General features: G+C 42.7%; 2 protein-coding genes across 3 annotated transcripts in view; one reads left to right on the top strand and one right to left on the bottom strand.

Annotated features, from left to right (window-relative positions):
- The first annotated feature begins 6,698 nt into the window (after window positions 1–6,698).
- Window positions 6,699–16,356, top strand: LOC124039528 (small acidic protein-like). 2 transcript variants are annotated; one of them, XM_046355612.1, is made up of 5 exons: window positions 6,699–6,768; window positions 14,484–14,567; window positions 14,884–14,944; window positions 15,137–15,246; window positions 15,776–16,356. In XM_046355612.1, exons 1-5 carry the CDS (start codon window positions 6,757–6,759, stop codon window positions 15,965–15,967), a joined length of 459 nt encoding a protein of 152 aa, XP_046211568.1. In that variant the 5' UTR covers window positions 6,699–6,756; the 3' UTR covers window positions 15,968–16,356. The 2 variants fall into 2 exon arrangements, with proteins under 2 accessions (XP_046211568.1, XP_046211560.1); XM_046355604.1 differs by lacking the exon at window positions 6,699–6,768 and adding an exon at window positions 13,722–13,921.
- Window positions 16,357–17,002: 646 nt separating this feature from the next.
- The window catches only part of LOC124044864 (pleckstrin homology domain-containing family A member 7-like), a 170,760-nt gene continuing 166,886 nt past the window's right edge, over window positions 17,003–20,876 (bottom strand). The window contains exons 27-28 of the mRNA XM_046364157.1: window positions 19,733–19,878; window positions 17,003–17,527 (exon numbers count right to left, since the gene is read on the bottom strand). Of these exons, the coding sequence (XP_046220113.1) occupies window positions 17,502–17,527; window positions 19,733–19,878 (172 nt within the window). The 3' untranslated portion in view covers window positions 17,003–17,501. The remainder of the gene's footprint in view (window positions 17,528–19,732; window positions 19,879–20,876) is intronic.

The following is a 20,876-nucleotide window of genomic DNA, read 5'->3' on the forward strand; positions in this document are numbered from 1 at the left end:
AGTGACCCGAAACTTTAGAACGGTAGGGGAAATGCACTTTAATTTAAGCTTTTAAACGGCTAAGTTCTTTCTCTGATTCATGGAAAAATGTGTCGAATTGCAGGATATTAGCTTCATAGCTGCAACAACAACAAAAATTCTCTGCTTCTTGATCAAATGTGTAGAATTGCAGGAAATTAGCTTGAAAACTGCAAAATTTTCTCTTCCCAGGGCCCGTGACTTGGTTTGTCCGGACATGCACTGACGAAGTCATAGTAAAACTCCTTGTATGTTATTTTTCATTTCACTCGAGTTGTGGATCCCTGATGAATTTGCTATCACAAAAGGGGACTCCGGCCCCAAAAGGTTTGAGAACCCCTGGAGTAGAGTTGAGTACAGTACAGCAGAGTAAATTACAGTAAAGAAAAGAAGAGTATAGTTCAGTATAGCACAGTACAGTAGAGCACTGTGGAGTAGAGCACAGTAAAGTGCAATACAGTAGAGCACAGTAGAGTAGAGTTCAGTACAGATGTCTCATTTTGATTTTATTTTATTTAACCTTTATTTAACTAGGTCATTTAAGAACAAATTCTTATTTACGACCTACCTCGGGCAAACTCTCCCCTAACCCGGATGACGCTGGGCTAATTGTGCGCCACCCTATGGGACTCCCGATCATGGGCCGGTTGTGATACAGCCAGGGATCGAACCCGGGTCTGTAGTGACGCCTCTAGCTCTGGGATGCAGTGCCTTAGACCGCTGCTCCACTCTGTCCCAAAGTAGACTACAATACAGTACATTGTACTGAACTCTACTCTACGTTTCTTTACTGTACTCTGCTTTACTGTCCTGTACTCTACTATGCTCTACTGTACTGTACGGTGCTCTACTGCAATTGTGGTTTGTGACTACGATGATTTCCCATTGTGCCCAATTGCTGCCATTCTGTTACAGATTTTTCGGTCATTCTGTTACCGACCTGGTAACAGAGTGACACGTTTTAATCACTTAAAACCCTATAACTAATTGGTAGGTCTACCTTTACTTGTTACTTCGGTGAACTTTCATAATCCTTCCTCCTCATGAGGGAGAGAAGCTAAACAATATCTTAAAGATATGTGAGTTTTTGGTAACAGAATGATGAGACACTAGGCAATATTTCAGATAGGCAAATTAGTTGGCAGGGGCCATGATCGTGTTTTGATGTATTTCTAATACATTTTACGACTTTATCTAGTAATGTATTTTAAGACCCCCGATGAGCTAAAACACAGTAACCATTTATCAAACGTCTTAACCTTCTCAGAGGAGGTCAGAGGAATGTTAGAAACCCCAGTGGATGGGGATTCTAAATATGGGAAGAGGGCTGCGCTCTCAGAAAGACACTTGAAAATGTTCCAGCTCAGCCTGGAATTAGCATGTGAATGGCATATGAATGGGGGTTGTTCTTTTGAAATGCATCAAAGTGTTTACTGAATGTACCTTCAAATTGCCAGAAGAAGTCCTTCAGAACCTTTAAAGAAAGGAATTGTTTTCATGTAAGGATTTTTTAATATATGTTTTATTTTATTTCACCTTTATTTAACCAGGTAGGCTAGTTGACAACAAGTTCTCATTTGCAACTGCGACCTGGCCAAGATAAAGCAAAGCAGTTCGACACATACAACAACAGAGTTACACATGGCATGAACAAAACATACAGTCAATAATACAGTAGAACAAAAGAAAACAAAAAGTCTATATACAGTGAGTGCAAATGAGGTAAGTTAAGGAAATAAATAGGCCATGGTGGCGAAGTAATTACAATATAGCAATTAAACACTGGAATGGTAGATCGGCAGAAGATGAATGTGCAGGTAGAGATACTGGGGTGCAAAGGAGCAAACTAAATAAATAAATATCAGTATGGGGATGAGGTAGGTAGATAGCCTATCTGTAAACAGCCCACCTAAGTACAGGTGCAGTGATCTGTAAACTGCTCTGACAGCTGGTGCTTAAAGCTAGTGAGGGAGATATGAGTCTCCAGCTTCAGAGATTTTTGCAATTCGTTCCAGTCATGGGCTGCAGAGAACTGGAAGGAAAGACGACCAAAGGAGGAATTGGCTTTGGGGGTGACCAGTGAGATATACCTGCTGGAGCGCGTGCTACGAGTGGGTGCTGCTATGGTGACCAGTGAGCTGAGATAAGGCGGGGCTTTACCGAGCAGAGACTTGTAGATAACCTGTAGCCAGTGGGTTTGGCGACGAGTATGAAGCGAGGGCCAACCAACGAGAGCGTACAGGTCGCAATGATTGGTAGTGTATGGGGCTTTGGTGACAAAACGGATGGCACTGTGATAGACTGCATCCAGTTTGTTGAGTAGAGTGTTGGAGGCTATGGTCAGTTTTACGAGGGTATGTTGTGCAGCATGAGTGAAGGATGCTTTGTTGCGATATAGGAAGCCGATTCTAGATTTAATTTTGGATTGGAGATGCTTAATGTGAGTCTGGAAGGAGCGTTTACAGTCTAACCAGACACCCAGGTATTTGTAGTTGTCCACGTATTCTAAGTCAGAGCCGTCCATAGTAGCGATGCTGGACGGGCGAGCAGGTGCGGGCAGCGATCGATTGAAAAGCATGCATTTAGTTTTATTTGCGTTTAAGAGCAGTTGGAGGCCACGGAAGGAGAGTTGTATGGCATTGAAGCTCGTCTGGAGGTTAGTTAACACAGTGTCCAAGGAGGGGCCAGAAGTATACAGAATGGTGTCGTCTGCGTAGAGGTGGATCAGAGAATCACCAGCAGCAAGAGCAACATTGATGTATACAGAAAAGAGAGTCGAACCCTGTGGCACACCCAGAGACTGTCAGCGGTCCAGACAACAGGCCCTCCGATTTGACACTCTGAACTCTATCAGAGAAGTAGTTGGTAAACCAGGCGAGACAATCATTTGAGAAACCAAGGCTGTCGAGTCTGCCACTAAGAATGTTGTGATTGACAGAGTCGAAAGCCTTGGCCAGGTCAATGAATATGGTTGCACAGTATTGTCTCTTATCGATGGCGGTTATGATGTCGTTTAGCTTGAGCTTGGCTAAGGTGCACCCATGACCAGCTCTGAAACCAGATTGCATAGCGGAGAAGGTATGGTGGGATTCGAAATGGTCAGTAATCTGTTTGTTAACTTGGCGTTCGAAGACCTTATAAAGACAGGGTAAGATATATATACGTCTGTAGCAGTTTGGGTCTAGAGTGTCACCCCCCTTTGAAGAGGGGGATGACCGCGGCAGCTTTCCAATCTTTGGGAATCTCAGAAGATACAAAAGAGAGGTTGAACAGGCTTGTAATAGGGGTTGCAACAATTTCGGCAGATCATTTTAGAAAGAGAGGGTCCAGATTGTCTTGCCCGGCTGATTTGTAGGGGTCCAGATTTTGCAGCTCTTTCAGAACATCGGCTATCTGGATTTGGGTAAAGGAGAAATGGGGGGGGGGGGGGGGGGGGGGTTTGGCGGGTTGCTGTGGAGGGTGCCGGGCAGTTGACCGGGGTAGGGGTAGCGATGTGGAAAGCATGGCCAGCCGTAGAGAAATGCTTATTGAAATTCTCAGCGGATTTATCGGTGGTGACAATGTTTCCTAGCTTCAGAGCAATGGGCAGCTGGGAGGAGGTGCTCTTATTCTCCATGGACTTTACAGTGTCCCAGAACATTTTTGAGTTAGTACTACAGGATGCAAATTTCTGTTTGAAAAAGCTTGCCTTAGCTTTTCTACCTGCTTGTGGATATTTGTTCCTAACTTCCCTGAAAAGTTGCATGTCACAGGGGCTATTCGATGCTAATGCAGAACGCCACAGGATGCTTTTGTGCTGGTCAAGGGCAGACAGGTCTGGCGTGAACCAAGGACTATATCTATTCCTAGTTCAACATTTTTTGAGAGGGGCATGCTTATTTAAGATGGTGAGGAAGGCCCTTTTAAAGAATAGCCAGGCATCATCTACTGACGGGATGAGGTCAATGTCATTCCAGGATACCCCGGCCAGGTCGATGAGAAAGGTCTACTCACAGAATTGTTTCAGGGAGCGTTTGACAGTGATGAGGGGTGGTCTTTTGGTCGCAGACCCATTACGGATGCAGGCAATGAGGCAGTGATCGCTGAGATCTTGATTGAATACAGCGGTGTATTTTGGAGGGCGAATTAGTTAGGATGACATCTATAAGGGTGCCCGTGTTTACTGATTTGGGGTTGTACCTGGTAGGTTCATTGATAATTTGTGTGAGATTGAGGGCATCTAGCTTAGTTTGTAGGATGGCCGGGGTATTAAGCATGTCCCAGTTTAGGTCACATAGTAGCACGAGCTCAGAAGATAGATGGGAGGCAATCAGTTCACATATAGTATCGAGGGCACAGCTGGGGGCAGAGGGAGGTCTATAGCAAGCTGCAACAGTGAGAGACTTGTTTCTGGAAAGGTGAATTTTTAGAAGTAGAAGCTCAAATTGTTTGGGTACAGACTTAGAAAGTAATACAGAACTCTGCAGGCTATATTTGCAGTAAATTGCAACACCGCCCCCTTTGGCAGTTCTATCTTGGCGGAAAACGTTTATTCACATTTATTTTAAGAATGTGAAATGTCAAAATAATAGCAGGGAGAATTATTTATTTCAGCTTTTATTTGTTTTATCACATTCCCAGTGGGTCAGGAGTTTACATACACTCAATTAGTATTTGGTAGCATTGCCTTTAAATTGTTTAACTTGGGTCAAACGTTTTGGGTAGCCTTCCACAAGCTTCCCACAATAAGTTGGGTGGATTTTGGCCCATTCCTTATGACAGAGCTGGTTTGTAGGCCTCCTTGCTCGCACACGCCTTTTCAGTTCTGCCCACCAATTTTCTGTAGAATTGAGGTCAGGGCTTTGTGATGGCCACTCCAATATCTTGACTTTGTTTTCCTTAAGCCATTTTGCCACAACTTTGGAAGTATGCTTTGGGTCATTGTCCATTTGGAAGACCCATTTGCAACCAAGCTTTAACATCCTGACTGAGGTTTTGAGATGTTGCTTCAATATATCCACATAATTTTCCTGCCTCATGATGCAATCTATTTTGCGAAGTGCATCAGTCCCTCCTGCAGCAAAGCACCCCCACAACATGATGCTGCCACCCCCATGCTTCACAGTTGGGATGGTGTTCTTCTGCTTGCAAGCCTCTGCCTTTTTCCTCCAAACATAATGATGGTCATTATGGCCAAACAGTTATATTTTTGTTTCATCAGACCACAGGACATTTCTACAAAAAGTACGATCTTTGTCCCCATGTGCAGTTGCAAACCGTAGTTTTGCTTTTTTATGGCGGTTTTGGAGCAGTGGCTTCTTCCTTACTGAGTAGCCTTTCAGGTTATGTCGATATAGGACTCGTTTTACTGTCGATACAGATACTTTGTACCGGTTTCCTCCAGCATCTTCACAAGTTCATTTGCTGTTGTTCTGGGATTGAGTTGCACTTTTTGCACCAAAGTACATTCATCTCTAGGAGACAGAACGCGTCTCCTTCCTGAGTGGAATGACGGCTGAGTGGTCCCATGGTGTTTATACTTGCGTACTGTTGTTTGTACAGATGAACGTGGTACCTTCAGGCCAAACTAAATTGCTCCCAAGGATGATCCAGACTTGTGGAGGTCTACAATTATTTTCCTAGGGTCTCGGCTGATTTCTTTTGATTTTCCCATGATGTCAAGCAAAGAGGCACTGAGTTTGAAGGTAGGACTTGAAATGACGTCAATTAGCCTATCAGATGCTAAAGCCATGACATCATTTTCTGGAATTTTCCAAACTGTTTAAAGGCACAGTCAACTTAGTGTATTTAAACTTCTGACCCACTGGAATTGTGATTATATGTTAAATAAATCTGTCTGTAAGCAATTGTTGGAACCGACTTGCCTAAACTATAGTTTGTTAACAAGAAATTTGTGAAGTTGTTGAAAAACAAGTTAATGACTCCAACCTAAGTGTATGTAATCTTCCGACTTCAACAGTATATATATATATATATATATATATATATAATATTTTGTGTATTTTAGGTAAGTTGACTGAGAACACGTTCTCGTTTACGGCAACGGACTGGGGAATAGTTACAGGGGAGAAGAATGAGACAATTGTAAACTGGGGATGATTAGGTGACCATGATGATGTGAGGGACAGATTGGGAATTCTGCCAGGACACCAGGGTGAACATCCATACTCTTACGATAAGTGCCATGGGATCTTTAGTGACCACAGAGAGTCAGGACACCCATTTAATGTCCCATCCGAAAGACAGCACCCTACACAGGGCAACGTTTCAAACACTGCCCTGGGGCATTGGGATATTTAGGAAATAGTGCCTCCTTTGGCCCTCCAACACCACCTCCAGCAGCATCTGGTCTCCCATCTAGGGACCGACCCTGCTTAGCTTCAGAAGCAAGCCAGCAGTGCAGTGGGATGCAGGGTGGTATGCTGCTGGCTATACAGTGCCTTGCGAAAGTATTCGGCCCCCTTGAACTTTGCGACGTTTTGCCACATTTCAGGCTTCAAACATAAAGATATAAAACTGTATTTTTTTTGTGAAGAATCAACAACAAGTGGGACACAATCATGAAGTGGAACGACATTTATTGGATATTTCAAACTTTTTTAACAAATCAAAAACCATTACAGTGGCGATTGCGTCATCCATGGATCTGACGGGGCAGTAGGTGAATTGGAGAGAGTTGAGTGTCTCGGGTAGGAGGGAGCTGAGGTGGTCTTTGACTAGCTTCTCGAAGCATTTTTCATGATGACGGAGGTGAGTGGTAGTCATTCAATTCAATTACTTACCCTTTCTTGGGCACGGGGATAGTGAACATATTGAAGCAGGTGGGGATAATAGCCCTGATCTGGAGAGAGACTGAAGATGTCAGAAAGCACAACAGCTAGCTGATCTGCACATGCTCTGATGGTACGGCTACGGATACCGTCTGGGCCGGCAGTCTTGCGAGGGTTAACATGCTTGAATGACTTACATACGTCCTCGGTAAGCACCTCAAGAGTTGTTATGCTCGAAGCATGAGAAACATGTGTTTAGCTCGCCCATTGTCCCGCGACATGACTGGCTTTCTATTTGTCATCCATGACCGTTAGTAGCCCCTGCCACATACACCTTGTGTCCGACCCGCTGAATTGCTCTTTCACTTTGTCCCGAGACTTGTCTCGCCATCTTGATCGATCTGCATGGGTCATATTTGTACTGTTTAATCACACAATTGTCCCCGGTTACCTTGCTATGTTTATAAGCAGCAGCTCTCTCCAGTTCCCTGCCAAGGCTACCATCAATCCACAGTTTTCGATTCGAGTTTTGTAAAGACATCATTGGAATCACATCCCCTATGCATTCTTTTAGGAATCCGGTGACGGAGTCTGCATATCAATTGATGTTTGAAATGTATATAATTGTGTAAAATAAATCAAAATATTACCTCTCATGTATTATATATGAAGAGTTCCCTGGAGTGCACACAAAAGCCTCCACAAAAAAAACATGATTTGGGATAATAAATACAAACGGAGATATCAGCTTTGCAAAAGAACCCCTCACATATGTTGTACAGTTTAATCGGGAATCATATTTAATTGGTTCTGTAATTATTAAACAATACTTGCATTTTATGAAATGTATTCTCATAAATAATAAAGGTGAACAGTAGGACAAATTACTTTCAACTGATGCCGTTTTCGATGCCTCAGTCGGGCAGATAAAAATATATCAAACTATGCATTTGTATCACATGTTGGTTGCGCAGAACTGTCACGGTGATAATGGCCCTGTCATTGTCAGCTACAATCAGGTTAACTACCACACCTGAAGGTGTTACACAATTTGGGTAGCTTTGACAATCAAATGGGTGGGTATAAAAAGGCGTGCAATTACAATGCGTAATGACACACAATGGCTATTTTGGCACTGTAGGAAGATTTAGCGAATGGAAGAATTCGGAGAGAGCGAATTTTCAGACCAGGCAAGATTTACTGGCCAATGATGACGAGTGGTTTATGAGCCGGTTCCGATTACCAAGAGCTGTTCTCTTGGATCTCTGTGCTGCAGTGGGCCCAGCTCTACAGAGAAGCAACAGCAGAAACCAAGGAGCGCCTGTCCCACTTCAACTCCTTGGCAACCTCGTTAATAGCTTCGATGGTGTCCCTTTGCGTTTGCAGGACTGTATCTGTGAGGACACCGCCGCTGGAGGGTTGAGCCGGGGCTGGGCGCATTCAGCTCCTGCTCAGCTGCAACACCACGACCCCGCTGGAACACACAGCGATTAAACAATAGAAAATGTCAATTGTTTGTGTAAATGAATGTTTAAAACAACTTGAATGCATTTGGTTTACTCTTTTCAAACGAGGGAATACTAATTGCATACCTGGATCATCCGGTGCGTCTTGCATGTCCCCCTCCGACACTACTCCACTCGGGAGGGATTCCCCTATAATACCGGCATGTCGCTCAGCAAGGGGGTTGAGCTCCGGTGTCACCTTATCCCCATCCGTGGCACAAAAATTTAGTCTGTGTAAGGCTATGCGCCCTTTGGCCTCCACTTTTGTCAGACCACTTCATTTTGATTTCTGAAATGGTCCGACCTTCTGAGCCAGCAGCATTCACAGCGTCTGCCATGTGCTGCCACTAACGCCTTTTTGGTATTTATAATGCCCACACTGTGTCCACCAAACAATATACACTGCTCAAAAAAATAAAGGGAACACTTAAACAACACAATGGAACTCCAAGTCAATCACACTTCTGTGAAATCAAACTGTCCACTTAGGAAGCAACACTGATTGACAAATTTCACATGCTGTTGTGCAAATGGAATAGGTGGAAATTATAGGCAATTAGCAAGACACCCCCAATAAAGGAGTGGTTCTGCAGGTGGTGACCACAGACCACTTCTCAGTTCCTATGCTTCCTGGCTGATGTTTTGGTCACTTTTTAATGCTGGCGGTGCTTTCACTCTAGTGGTAGCATGAGACGGAGTCTACAACCCACACAAGTGGCTCAGGTAGTACAGCTCATCCAGGATGGCACATCAATGCGAGCTGTGGCAAGAAGGTTTGCTGTGTCTGTCAGCGTAGTGTCCAGAGCATGGAGGCGCTACCAGGAGACAGGCCAGTACATCAGGAGACGTGGAGGAGGCCGTAGGAGGGAAACAACCCAGCAGCAGGACCGCTACCTCCGCCTTTGTGCAAGTAGGAGCAGGAGGAGCACTGCCAGAGCCCTGCAAAATGACCTCCAGCAGGCCACAAATGTGCATGTGTCTGCTCAAACGGTCAGAACCAGACTCCATGAGGGTGGTATGAGGGCCCGACGTCCACAGGTGGGGGTTGTGCTTACAGCCCAACACCGTGCAGGATGGTTGGCATTTGCCAGAGAACACCAAGTATTTAATAAGAATATTTAATTCATTTAGATCTAGGATGTGTTATTTTAGTGTTCCCTTTATTTTTTCTTGCTTCAACCTCCCCTACAAAAACTTCCATTTCACACGGGGTGAAATTTATTTTTTTGAGCTTTTCTGTCGGGATTTACCATCATTGTCATCATGCAGTCAAGTATGGATAAATATTAATTAAGGGTGTTTCACTGACTATTTATAGACAACTATGTCCGGTAAAAGGGTGGGACAAGATGCTCACGTGTGCCAAATTTGGAGTTGATTGTGATTTATAAAGGGAAACCAGTGTGGGACTAGCGTGTGAACTGTGTTATAAATCAGAATATTTTTGTACATAAGCACTTTCTTTGTTTCCTCCGTATGCTACCTTTTGATGCGAATCCTCCACACAGTTTTATAAATGAGGCCCCTGACCACTGGAAGGAACTTCCCTCAAGTCTTTGTAGCCAGGGAGGAGCAAAATGGAGTCGTGGTCAGATTTGCCCGAAAGTTGGACTGGAGAGAGTCTTATAACCTTATCGAAAAGGCGTGTATCATTGGTCAAGAGTGGAATTTCCAAGAGTTGGACAGTCAATGTGCTGATAGTAATTTGGGAACAAGGACCTCCTCGACATTGAATGCTGCCTCTGGGTACGCGTTCTTCAGTTTGTTCAGGGTCCAATGATCTTTTATGAGAACATTTTCGGTGTCGGCTTTGGGCGGGATGTACACCTTGGTGATAATCCCTGAGAACTCTCTCGGAAGGTAAAAAAGGGTGACATTTGATGACCAAGTGTAACGGATGTGAAACGGCTAGCTTAGTTAGCGGTGTGCGCTAAATAGCGTTTCAATCGGTTACGTCATTTGCTCTGAGACCTTGAAGTAGTGTTTCCCCTTGCTCTGCAAGGGCCGCGGCTTTTGTGGAGCGATGGGTAACGATGCTTCGAGGGTGACTGTTGATGTGTGCAGAAGGTCCCTGGTTCGCGCCCGGGTTTGGGCGAGGGGACGGTTTAAAATTATACTGTTACACAAGTATTCCAAGTAGGAAGAGCAGAAGCTCGCAAGTTCCTGTGTTTCCATCACTCCACTTGGTCATGTAGCAGACACCACCACCTTCGTTCTTGCCAGAGAAAGCCCACTTCCTATCCCAGAGAGAAAGCCCACTTCATTCCTATCGATGAACTGTAAAACTCACTGATTGTATATAATCTGTTTGGATGTCAGTGGAAAGTAAAGTCTCTGAAAAACAGAGTATGATGCAGCATCTGATGTCCCTCTGGAAGGAGATCCTCGCTCCGAGTTCGTCAAGTTTATTCACTAATGATTGAACAATGGCGAGTAGTATCCTCGGTAAGGGAGGACGGGTCACCCAGCATCTCAATCTCACTGAGACGCCTCCATATCGCCCTCTGAGTGGTTTCCTTCCTCTCCGGCAACGGAGTTAGGAAGGACACCTGTATCTTTGTAGTGACTGGGTGTATTGAAAGATATCCGGATGTATCACCGCGTGGTATGGCAACTGCTTGGCATCCGACCGTAAGATGCTACATAGGGTTGTGCGTACAGCCCAGTACATCACTGGCTCAAGCTTCCTGCCATCCAGGACCTATATACTAGGCAGTGTCAGAAGAAGGCCCAAAAAATTGAGAAAGACTCAAGTCACCTAAGTCATAAACTGTTGTCTCTGCTACCGCACAACAAGCGGTGATGGATCGCCAAGTCTAGGTCCAAAAGGCTCCTTAACAGCTTCTACCCCAAGCCCTAAGATCAATTAATAAAATGGCCACCCCGACTATTTGCATTGACACTGCTGCTACTCGCTGTTTATTATCCATACATAGTCACTTTACCCCTACCTACATGTACAAATTACCTCGACTAACCTGTACCCCCACACATTGACTCGGTACCGGTACCCCCTATATATAGCCTCATTATTGTTATTTTATTGTGTTACTTTTTAATTTTGTGGTATTTTTTTTACTTTAGTGTATTTAGTCAATATTTTCTTAACTCTGCATTGTTGGTAAGGGCTTGTAAGCACTTCATGGTAAGGTACCTGTTGTCCTCGGCGCATGTGACAAATAAAATTTGACTTGATTTGAATTTGTGGTCGTTTGTTTTGGAATGTCTGTTAGGGTGATAAGAGAATTGTGAGACAGATATTATTGATACATTAACCATTGCATACTTTTCAGTATACATTTTTAAAAACTAACCAAATATCATGTCCTTGATTAGAATCAGGTGTGAAATTGCTGGGCTAAAACTAAAATGTGCGCTCATGTACCACTAATTCATTCTCCTTGGTAGGGATTGCACTTCTTTACCTTGACCACTAGAGGGAAATATGACCAAAGGAATCCCTCAGCAATGCATCATTCATTTTTTGACCATTGTTTTCCACAGTATCTCTGTTGGTTTACAAAGAAATTACCACGAAAGAGAGCATATCATGATTAATGTGGCCGCATGGTGCTGTGGGGAATAGGTGTCATCTTTGCGCTCTTAATCTAATGAAAGTGTGTTTATTTTGTTTTTCATCAGCATTCAATTGTTTGTGATATTTTGTGCCATATCCAGACAATCAACTCTGGCTATTATTACTTAACCCAGTAAATTCACTCAAAGGATGTTAATTCTCCTCTGAAATCATCTGGTTTGATCTACATCATAATCCTATCTAAAAATCTGTTATTTTATGACCAGTCATTTTGCAATTGAACTGCAAGTGTACTAACTAATACTATTTCATCTGAACTGTTATGGGATATATTACATTATTATATTGATTCTTTAAAATAACATTGCTGTAGGCTAGTGGGCACCTGCTGGTACTACTAATGATAGTCATCATTCAGGAGCCTTATTGCCACTGGGAAAAGTCATTGTGTGGCTCTAAGCACCAAGATAATAGCAACTTTCAAGCATAATAACTCCAAACATTCACTGTTTATTGTTATAAAACTAAAAACTGTGTGGGCTAGTTGATGTTGGTTAGCTAGCAGCCTATAACAACTGCACCACCCGCAACTGCAAGGCTCTCCAGAGGGTGGTGCGGTCTGCCCAACACATCACCGGGGGCAAACTACCTGCCCTCCAGGACACCTACAGCACCGATGTCACAGGATGGCCAGAAAGATCATCAATGACAACAACCACTCGAGCCACTGTCTGTTCACCCCGCTATCACCCAGAAGGCGAGATCAGTACATGTGCAACAAAGCTGGGACCGAGATACTGAAAAACCGCTTCTAGGCCATCAGACTTAAATAGACATCACTAGCACATAGAGGCTGCTGCCTATAGAGATAGGATTGAAATCACTGGCCACGTTAATAAATGGAACATTAGTCACTTTAATAATGTTCACATATCTTGCATTACTCATTTCATATGTATATCCTGTATTCTATACTATTCTACTGTATCTTTAGTCTATGACGCTCTGACATTGCTCGTCCATATTGTCTTAGTTCCATTCCTTTACTTAGAATTGTGTGTATTGCGTATATGTTGTGAAATAGTTAGATATTACTTGTTGCTGCACTGTCAGAGCTAGAAACACAAGCATTTCGCTACACCCGCAATGCCATCTGCTAAACATATGTATGTGACCAATACCACTTGATTCGATTTGACATTTGCCAATCAATGAAATATGAAACTAGAGAGGAATTATCATGATTATCATGGTTCGATTCCCGGGACCACCCATACGTAGAATGTATGCACACATGACTGTAAGTCGCTTTGGATAAAAGCGTCCGCTAAATGGCATATATTATGAGGAGATGGCTCTGTAGGAAAGAGATAGTACAACAAGTTACAAGATGTGGCAGCATTTCAGGTAAGATAAACACATTGCAGTTTTTATTAGGTTGTAGTGTTTTTACTTTGGATCACATCAGGCATTTTCAGGACCTTCTCTTCTTATTTGTTCTACAGGGTCGAAGAACCCCTGTTTTCACATAGATAACGGTATGGTGCTGGAGATGATGAATAGTATGTTGAAAAGTGGTGGAAATCCAATTTAAGTTTAAATGTTTTTTCCCCCCACACACAAATAAAGGGCTGTCCGTAATGTCTCTTATCCGGAGGTGTTGGGAAGAGTGGAAGTAAGGAGTAAGGTTGAAGATGTAATGATAGTAGGAGTAGAGACAATATGGTGTTCCTCCTTGTCAACAGAGGGATCCTGTTTATTATTTCGGGTCACCAGCCCCTCTTCCCGCAATGGAATATGTTTTGTTTCAATACCCTGTACAGTAGGTGGGCGACAATACACCAATAGGTGTAGTCTGCAATAAAAACGTAAAGAAGAAGATCAAAGCAGCCGGAAGTTCGAATCGCTTTGTTCCGGTCGCGTTCACACACTGCAGCCACAAGTCTTTGCTATTTGTTGACAGTAGCATAGCTAGCCAGTCTGAACGGCTATGTCAATATTTTGTTGACTTAGCCAGCTGAAGCGTTGCTGTGAAAATGAGTTCTCCAGGGAATCGACACGGGACAAAAAGACCTGGCTCTCCAAGTGAAGTAGGTTAACTGTATAAACGTTAGCTAGTTAAAGTCATTGAAACGTGACTACCTTGCGGTTCAGGTAGCTAGAAAGGCCCGTCTTGTTGGCTTCAGCAAAGAGAAGCATGCAGCCAGTTTGCGTCCTCATAACTAACCCAACAAAGCCATAACTACAGCGTAAAGCAAGTTATAAAAATCGTTGGTAAAACAGCTAGCTAACTTAGTTAATTGTAAACAACCCTTAGTATAGATAGCCACGTTACTGTACGTTAGTCAACAAATCATTTTAAGAAAAAGTAACGTTAGTTTTTAGCTAATTTCGTCACCATGTTAGGTGGCCAGATTGACAGGTCTTTATGCACGCCAGCCAGGCAATAATTAGAAATGTAGTTTTTGATAAACGAATCAACTCCATGCTGTTACTACTAGGCCTATGATGTAACTAGCTAACGTTAGGTTAAGATGTGATGTAGCTAATTTGGCAGTTTGATCTTTGAGGCTAAGGTGCAATAGACCTGGACTATATTCTGGGATCCCATTCGTTGTGTACTGAAGCCAATTCTGTGTTGGTTTCTTGCAGGATGGACCTACACCATGGGAAGCTGCAGATCTGGGGGATAGTGAGAGAAAGCAGAAGTTTTTGCGGTTGATGGGTGCAGGGAAGGTTTGGTCATGTTCTATGTAGACTATTACAAGGTTTCCCACCCCTCTGGACCACAAGGTGTTCCCATTTGTTGTGGCACACCTGGCTCAATGGAAACGAATCACCCAGCCCTTGACTAGTTGAATCAAGTGTGGCAGTTCTGGGGCAAAACAAATATGTAAAACATCTGGTGCTGGAAAAATGTTTTTCTTGTGACTGTTACCTCTATTCCAGTATTCGATTGAGCCACCATTTTATTGTCGGCTACAGCTTTGTCAAAGGAGAAACAGAACTGTGGTATTACAGAATCCAATGTTTACCGTGTTTGATTCTGCAGAAAGAGCACACTGGGCGCCTAGTCATTGGAGATCACAAGTCAACATCCCATGTCCGCAGTGGTGAGGAACCCTCTTTGAATTATATGTTAGGGTTGTCATGGTACTGGGATTGTGACAACTCTATTCTACACTCTGTTCGACCACTCTTTATTTAGGGATGTATCCATTTAATCTTATCCCATACAGCACTATTTCGGACCGGATAGCACTGTATTGGGTATGATTGGTGTTTCACTAGCTTCTCCTCTGCAGGGGCGGAGGACAAGAGGATGAACTCTGAGCTGGAGCTGCAGTACCAGCAAGGGCTGGACGGGAAGCTGTCAGGCAGAAACAGGAGACACGTTGGCCTGGGCTTCAGTGAGGTGAGAGATCATGGAGAGACGGGTTGAACATCGATACAGAGCGTGCATGCCACAAGTTCCTGTTGATGGTTGGGAACAGGTCCTAGCAAAGATGGCCGACAAATTGTTACATTCTGATGCTTAGAGGCTCATAATTTATGGTGTTCGATGGCTGAAGCGCGAGGTACTAAGAAACTTGTTTTCCTTTTCAGTTGCAAAACGTTTGTGCTAATGAGCGCAACTCTGGCCTGTTACAGCTAGGTGAGGCTAGAATGACATGATTAGACTGCGATGTTAGTGATTGAAGGATGATCTACATTTTGAGATCTTAGGTAGGGGCAGTGCTTCTTATTGGACCTGTATATTTTCAATTGCTTGTAAGATTAATGACAGCAGATTAAGTTCCTCGACATGTGTAGCTCTGTAAGACTGTGTGTGATTGGCTCAAGTCACAGGGGCATGATTGCTACAGTCAATGTCATGTACACATCTGCGTGTTGCCCCAGTCTTCAGGTATTAATTGTGTTTCTCTTCTGTTGTTCCCCCCCAGCCTGACCCAGCCCCACCTTCCCCACCTGCAGAAAGCCAAAGCAAAGCAGAGCAACCAGCCAGTCCCAAAGCCCCAGACAGCCCTTCGGAAAACCAGGAGTCACCGGAGAAATCCCCTTCACAGAGCCCAAACGGCAGGACAGAGCCCAGCGCAAAAGACAAACACAAAATGGCCTTTGTGAAGTCATCGTAAGAATGGGCGAAAACTAAATCACTTTCTCATTTCGAACCACAGATTTGTAAACACGTTCTTTTGTCTCTGAAGTAATTGGTAACTTCGTGGTTTAAGAATGTTTTATTTTTTTATGTTTCAATGCTGAGCAGCAGAGTAGTGTACTACTGTAGGAGGTGACGTAATCGTCGATTGAGAGATTCTTCCCATTATTTTCTTGTCAATTTTGAGGAATTCCTAACTGTAAGAGGGACTGGTCTGATGTGTTTTTAATGGATCTGAGATGAAGCAAAGGCTTTAATTAAGTTGTATTGAATGAAACTGGGTTGAACCTATTGGCTCGATAGTGCTTTTACAGTCCTGTTCAGTGTCTCACCATCAGTAAGTAATAAAAGGTACTTGATGACAAACTGAAGCACCACAGTTCTCTCAGGTTCTGAAATCTGGGGGAGGAAATAGTTTACTATACTGAACAAAAATATAAACGTGACATGTAAAGTGATGGTTTCATGAGGTGAAAAGGACAATTTTCCACATGCACAAAAAGCTTATTTCTCAACATCCTTGTTAGTGAGCATTTCTCCTTTGCCAAAACAATCCATATACCTGACAGGTGTGGCATATGATCATTGCACATTGTGCTAGGGACTCTAAAATGTGCAGTTGCAATTGGCATGCTGACTGCAGGAATGTCCAGAGCTGTTGCCAGATAATTGAATGTTCATTTCACTACCATGTCTCTCGAGTCGTTTTAAAGAATTTGGCATTACGTCCAACTGGCCTCACAACCACATGTAACCATGCCAGCCCAAGACCTCTGGCTTCTTCACCTGTGGGATCGTCTGATACCCGGACAGCTGATGAAACTGAGTATTTCTTTGTAATAATGCCCTTTTGTAGGGAAAAAACTCATTCTGATAGGCCTGCCCAGTCATAAAATTCATAGATTAGGGCCTGATTTCCTTATGAATTGCTGCGTTTCTATTTTTGGTGAGTTCGTTTGACACATTGATTCCACATGGAGAGTATGTAATGTAAATAGTGAGAGACATCATGTTTTGTTAAAACCTTTATTTCAATAAAACACCAGTATGTTTCTTTCCTTTTTAAATGATACAGTTGATTGGCCAAAGCATTAGGTGGCATTGCTGAGCTACAAAAAGTTATTTGGTGCAAGATTCTTTAATTACTCAAAATAAATACATTTCCCTATCTGTGACCTTAGAAAACATTGCTTTGAACTTACATTTCTGTTGAAAATAGACCACACTGCAAAAAAAAACAGCTAATTACTCTATTGCAAAAACTAGTAGGTGTTAATAATTTCACACAACACGCGATAAAAGTGCAAAAGCATGTAAAAACAACTCCAATTAAACCTTAACATTAGGTACACGCAGTGTAGTTTCAAATAACTCTTTTTGGTTCTTCAAAACATCTCGTTTTAGCTCTAATAAAAAGCCTAATACAAAATCACTTCACTTTTGTCAGTGAACTCCAAACAATTTTCATCCACACGGAGGTCCTGTTGGTGCCTTGGCGTCTGAGTCAACGGTCAGTCAGAGCTCAGCTGAGCTTTGGCTGAAATGGGGAAGGGGGGAAGAAAACACTCTTGACATTGAAAATACAGACTTTGTGAAAGACTCTGCCTTTAATCTATAGTTAAACCATCTTTCTAAAAAAGCCCAAGTATTATCCAAACGTGTTTGTATGGAAACAATGAGGCACAACCTTTCCACATTCAAAACACATGAGCCAAGAACATTTGGACGCGAAAAGCCACCACACTTCAGAAAAGCAACCACCAAAACACCCAATCTAGTGAGAGTAGAAATGACACCTAAAGACTACAGTTATGCCACCACAAACATCACAGAGAGGCATCTTAAGGCCACGACACTCAGAGGAGATGCGGTGTACCTTCACTAGATCTGTTCATCTCCCCATCGTCTCGCTCTCTGCACAACCAGGGACAATGAAAGAGGGTCCGGTTACTGTGCTGTATGGTGAAGTTGCCCCTAGACACTGATCTTGGGTCAGTTTTGCATATTCCCCACTAGTGTGTTAAGGTTATGATTGGGGGAGGGAAAGCTGATCCTAGATCTGTGCCTAGGGAAACTTCACCCCGGAGTGTGCTGTACCCTTCACAGACTATGTGCGCACTTACATCAATTCTATGACACTTGAGTGTGCAAGCATTGGCTGGAGGGAGTTTCCACCATTGATAAATCCATACGAGAAAGTGTGCAAGTGCAGAATCAGGACGCAGGCTCTGCCTCACACATAGTAGTATGTCTAAATAGTTTACTGTGAACTAGTTTGGCTTCTCTGAAGGGAGGCTATATATCAACAGCACAGTGATTAGCCTCGGTTTCCTGCTAGATATTTACAGAGCCTTCAGAAAGTATTCATACCCCTTGACATATTCCACATTTTATTGTGTTACAGCCTGAAATTAAAATGGATTAAAAAATAATAATCTCACCCATCTACACACAATACCTCATAATGACGAAGTGAAAACATGTTTTTAGGATTGTTTGCACATATATTAAAAATGAAGTACAGAAATCTAATTTGCATAAGTATTCACACCCATGAGTCATTACTTTGTAGAAGCACCTTTGGCAGCGATTACAGCTGTAAGTCTTTCTGGGTAAGTCTAAGAGCTTTTTCCACACCTGGATTGTGCAACAAAAAATGAATTGCTTTGCCACATTTTTTGCAGTATTACTTTAGTGCCTTGTTACAAACATGATGCATGTTTTAGAATATTTTTTATTCTGTACAGGCTTCCTTCCTTCTTTTCACTCTGTCAATTATGTTAGTATTGTTGAGTAACTACAATGTTGTTTATCCATCCTCATTTTTCTCCTATTACAGCCATTAAATTCTTAAAACTGTAATTGTTTTAAAGTCACTATTGGCCTCATGGTGAAATCTCTGAGGGGTTTCCTTCCTCCCCAGCAACTGAGTTAGGAAGGACGCCTGTATTTTTGTCGTGAATGGGTGTATTGCTACACCATCCGAAGTGTAATTAATATCTTCACCATGATCAAAGGGAAATTATTAATTACATTTTTATTTTCTACCAATAGGTGCCCTTTTTTGCAAAGGTTGAATCTGTGTTTGTGAAGGTTGAATCTGTGTTTGAAATTCACTGCTCGAATGAGGGCCTTTCATATAATTGTATGTGTGGGGTACAGAGATGAGGCAGTCATTCAAAAATCATGTTAAACACAATAATTGCACACATGCAAGTCCATGCAACTTGTGACTTAAGCACATTTTTACTCCTGAACTTATTTAGGCTCGCCATAACAAAGCGGTTGAATACCTATTGACTCAAGACATTTCAGCTTTTCATTTTTTAATTTATTTGTAAACATTTCTAAAATCAAATCTCCACTTTCACATTTTATGGTATTGTGTATAGGCCAGTGACAATTTTTTGGGGAAATTTAATCAACTTTAAATTCAGGCTGTAACACAACAGAATGTGGAAAAAGTCAAGGGCTGTGAATACTTTCCGAAGGCTCTGCATAGGAATATTAAAGGATTCTCTGTTCACGCCAATTTAGAATTGGGAGTGTTTTATGGAGGAATTCATGGTTATGTTGGGATCAAAGATACTGTAGGCAGTTCAGTGGGATAAGGGTTTGTTTATTTGTTTGTGTGTGTGCGCGCGGGGAGTATACATAGTCACCTATGAGTGTGTGTGAGAGAACTGGGCGATATGCACAGTTGCAGTGTGCGTGTTTAAAGCATGTGCATGTATGAGCTGACCTGTGAACTGCTTGCTCTTAACGGAGGCTTCCGAGGCCAAGGCGTGGGACACAGTCATGATCCTCTCCTGCTGCTGCATGGCGATGTCCAAATCAGTGAAGTTCAGTGGGACAGACGCGCCAGACGACGGGTGTATGTTCTGAAAACTGACACACACGGTGGGAAGGGAAATACACATCAGGGAAAAGAGAGACCGAAACAAAGGAAAACAATGAGGGACAAAGGAAACTAGTGTCCCAAATGGCACCCTATTCCCTATATAGTGCACTGCTTTGGACCAAGGCTCGTAGGGAATAGAGTGCAGGGAAAAGGATGCCATTTAGGACACAGGTGATCATTGCGTGAGCTTTTTTTTGTAACGGGTTCTAAAGCTTTTGTAGTTTGCTTAAGGTTCAAGTCAGGACCCGGTTTTTCAGAACCCCTGTTTTAATCTGTACATTTAAAAAAAAATCTAAATCAGCCACAGCACAGGATCCAGGGACCCATGAGATGGTGCGATACCATTAATGTTTTCCTTTCTAGGTAACACTTTCATTTGGATAGTCCATCTGTAGATGCTCTACAAACCATCTACAGACGATCAGTAACACGTCATCTGCATGTCTGAAATGATGAAAACACAGTAGAGATGCTACTGAAGGACTAAAGGCATTCTGTTAAAACGCTGCTGACGGTCTACAGGTTGTTGAACATCCATAAACTACCTTGTTTGAAAATGATGTGATATATACTGTTGCTACTGAAAGGCCCAAGACATGGTGTTGAAATGATGCTTATAATCTGTAGAGCAGGGTTCCCCAGCTGGCGGCCCGAGACATAAAATACTTAAACAAATAAATAATTAAAAAGAACAGCAAATCAGCGCCATGTCATTTTAATTTTGGAAATCTGTTCCAAAGTATTTCCATACATAATAGAGTGATTATATAGTATGTGATTGTATAGAAATGTAAGCAAGGTTCGAAATGATCCTGTTTTAGTCAAATGTATCTGTTCGGGCTCCTTGCAGTCAATTTGCGGTCTACAAATGATTTAGAATTATGTTCCAGCCCCTTGACCATAAGCCCAAGAAAAAAAATTGGCCCCTGGCCGAAACTAGTTGACGATCCCTGCTGTAGAGCATTTACAGATGGACTATCCAAAT

Source organism: Oncorhynchus gorbuscha, linkage group LG01 (assembly GCF_021184085.1).
Source record: "Oncorhynchus gorbuscha isolate QuinsamMale2020 ecotype Even-year linkage group LG01, OgorEven_v1.0, whole genome shotgun sequence".
NCBI classification, from domain to species: domain Eukaryota; kingdom Metazoa; phylum Chordata; class Actinopteri; order Salmoniformes; family Salmonidae; genus Oncorhynchus; species Oncorhynchus gorbuscha.

Bases quoted from the DNA above. Each gene is read 5' to 3' on its own strand.
- LOC124039528 (XM_046355604.1), top strand. From the start codon at position 13,868: ATGAGTTCTCCAGGGAATCGACACGGGACAAAAAGACCTGGCTCTCCA. The intron at 14,568-14,883 runs GTTTGGTCATGT...TTGATTCTGCAG, and splicing joins GGTTGATGGGTGCAGGGAAG to AAAGAGCACACTGGGCGCCT. The intron at 14,945-15,136 runs GTGAGGAACCCT...TCTCCTCTGCAG, and splicing joins AACATCCCATGTCCGCAGTG to GGGCGGAGGACAAGAGGATG.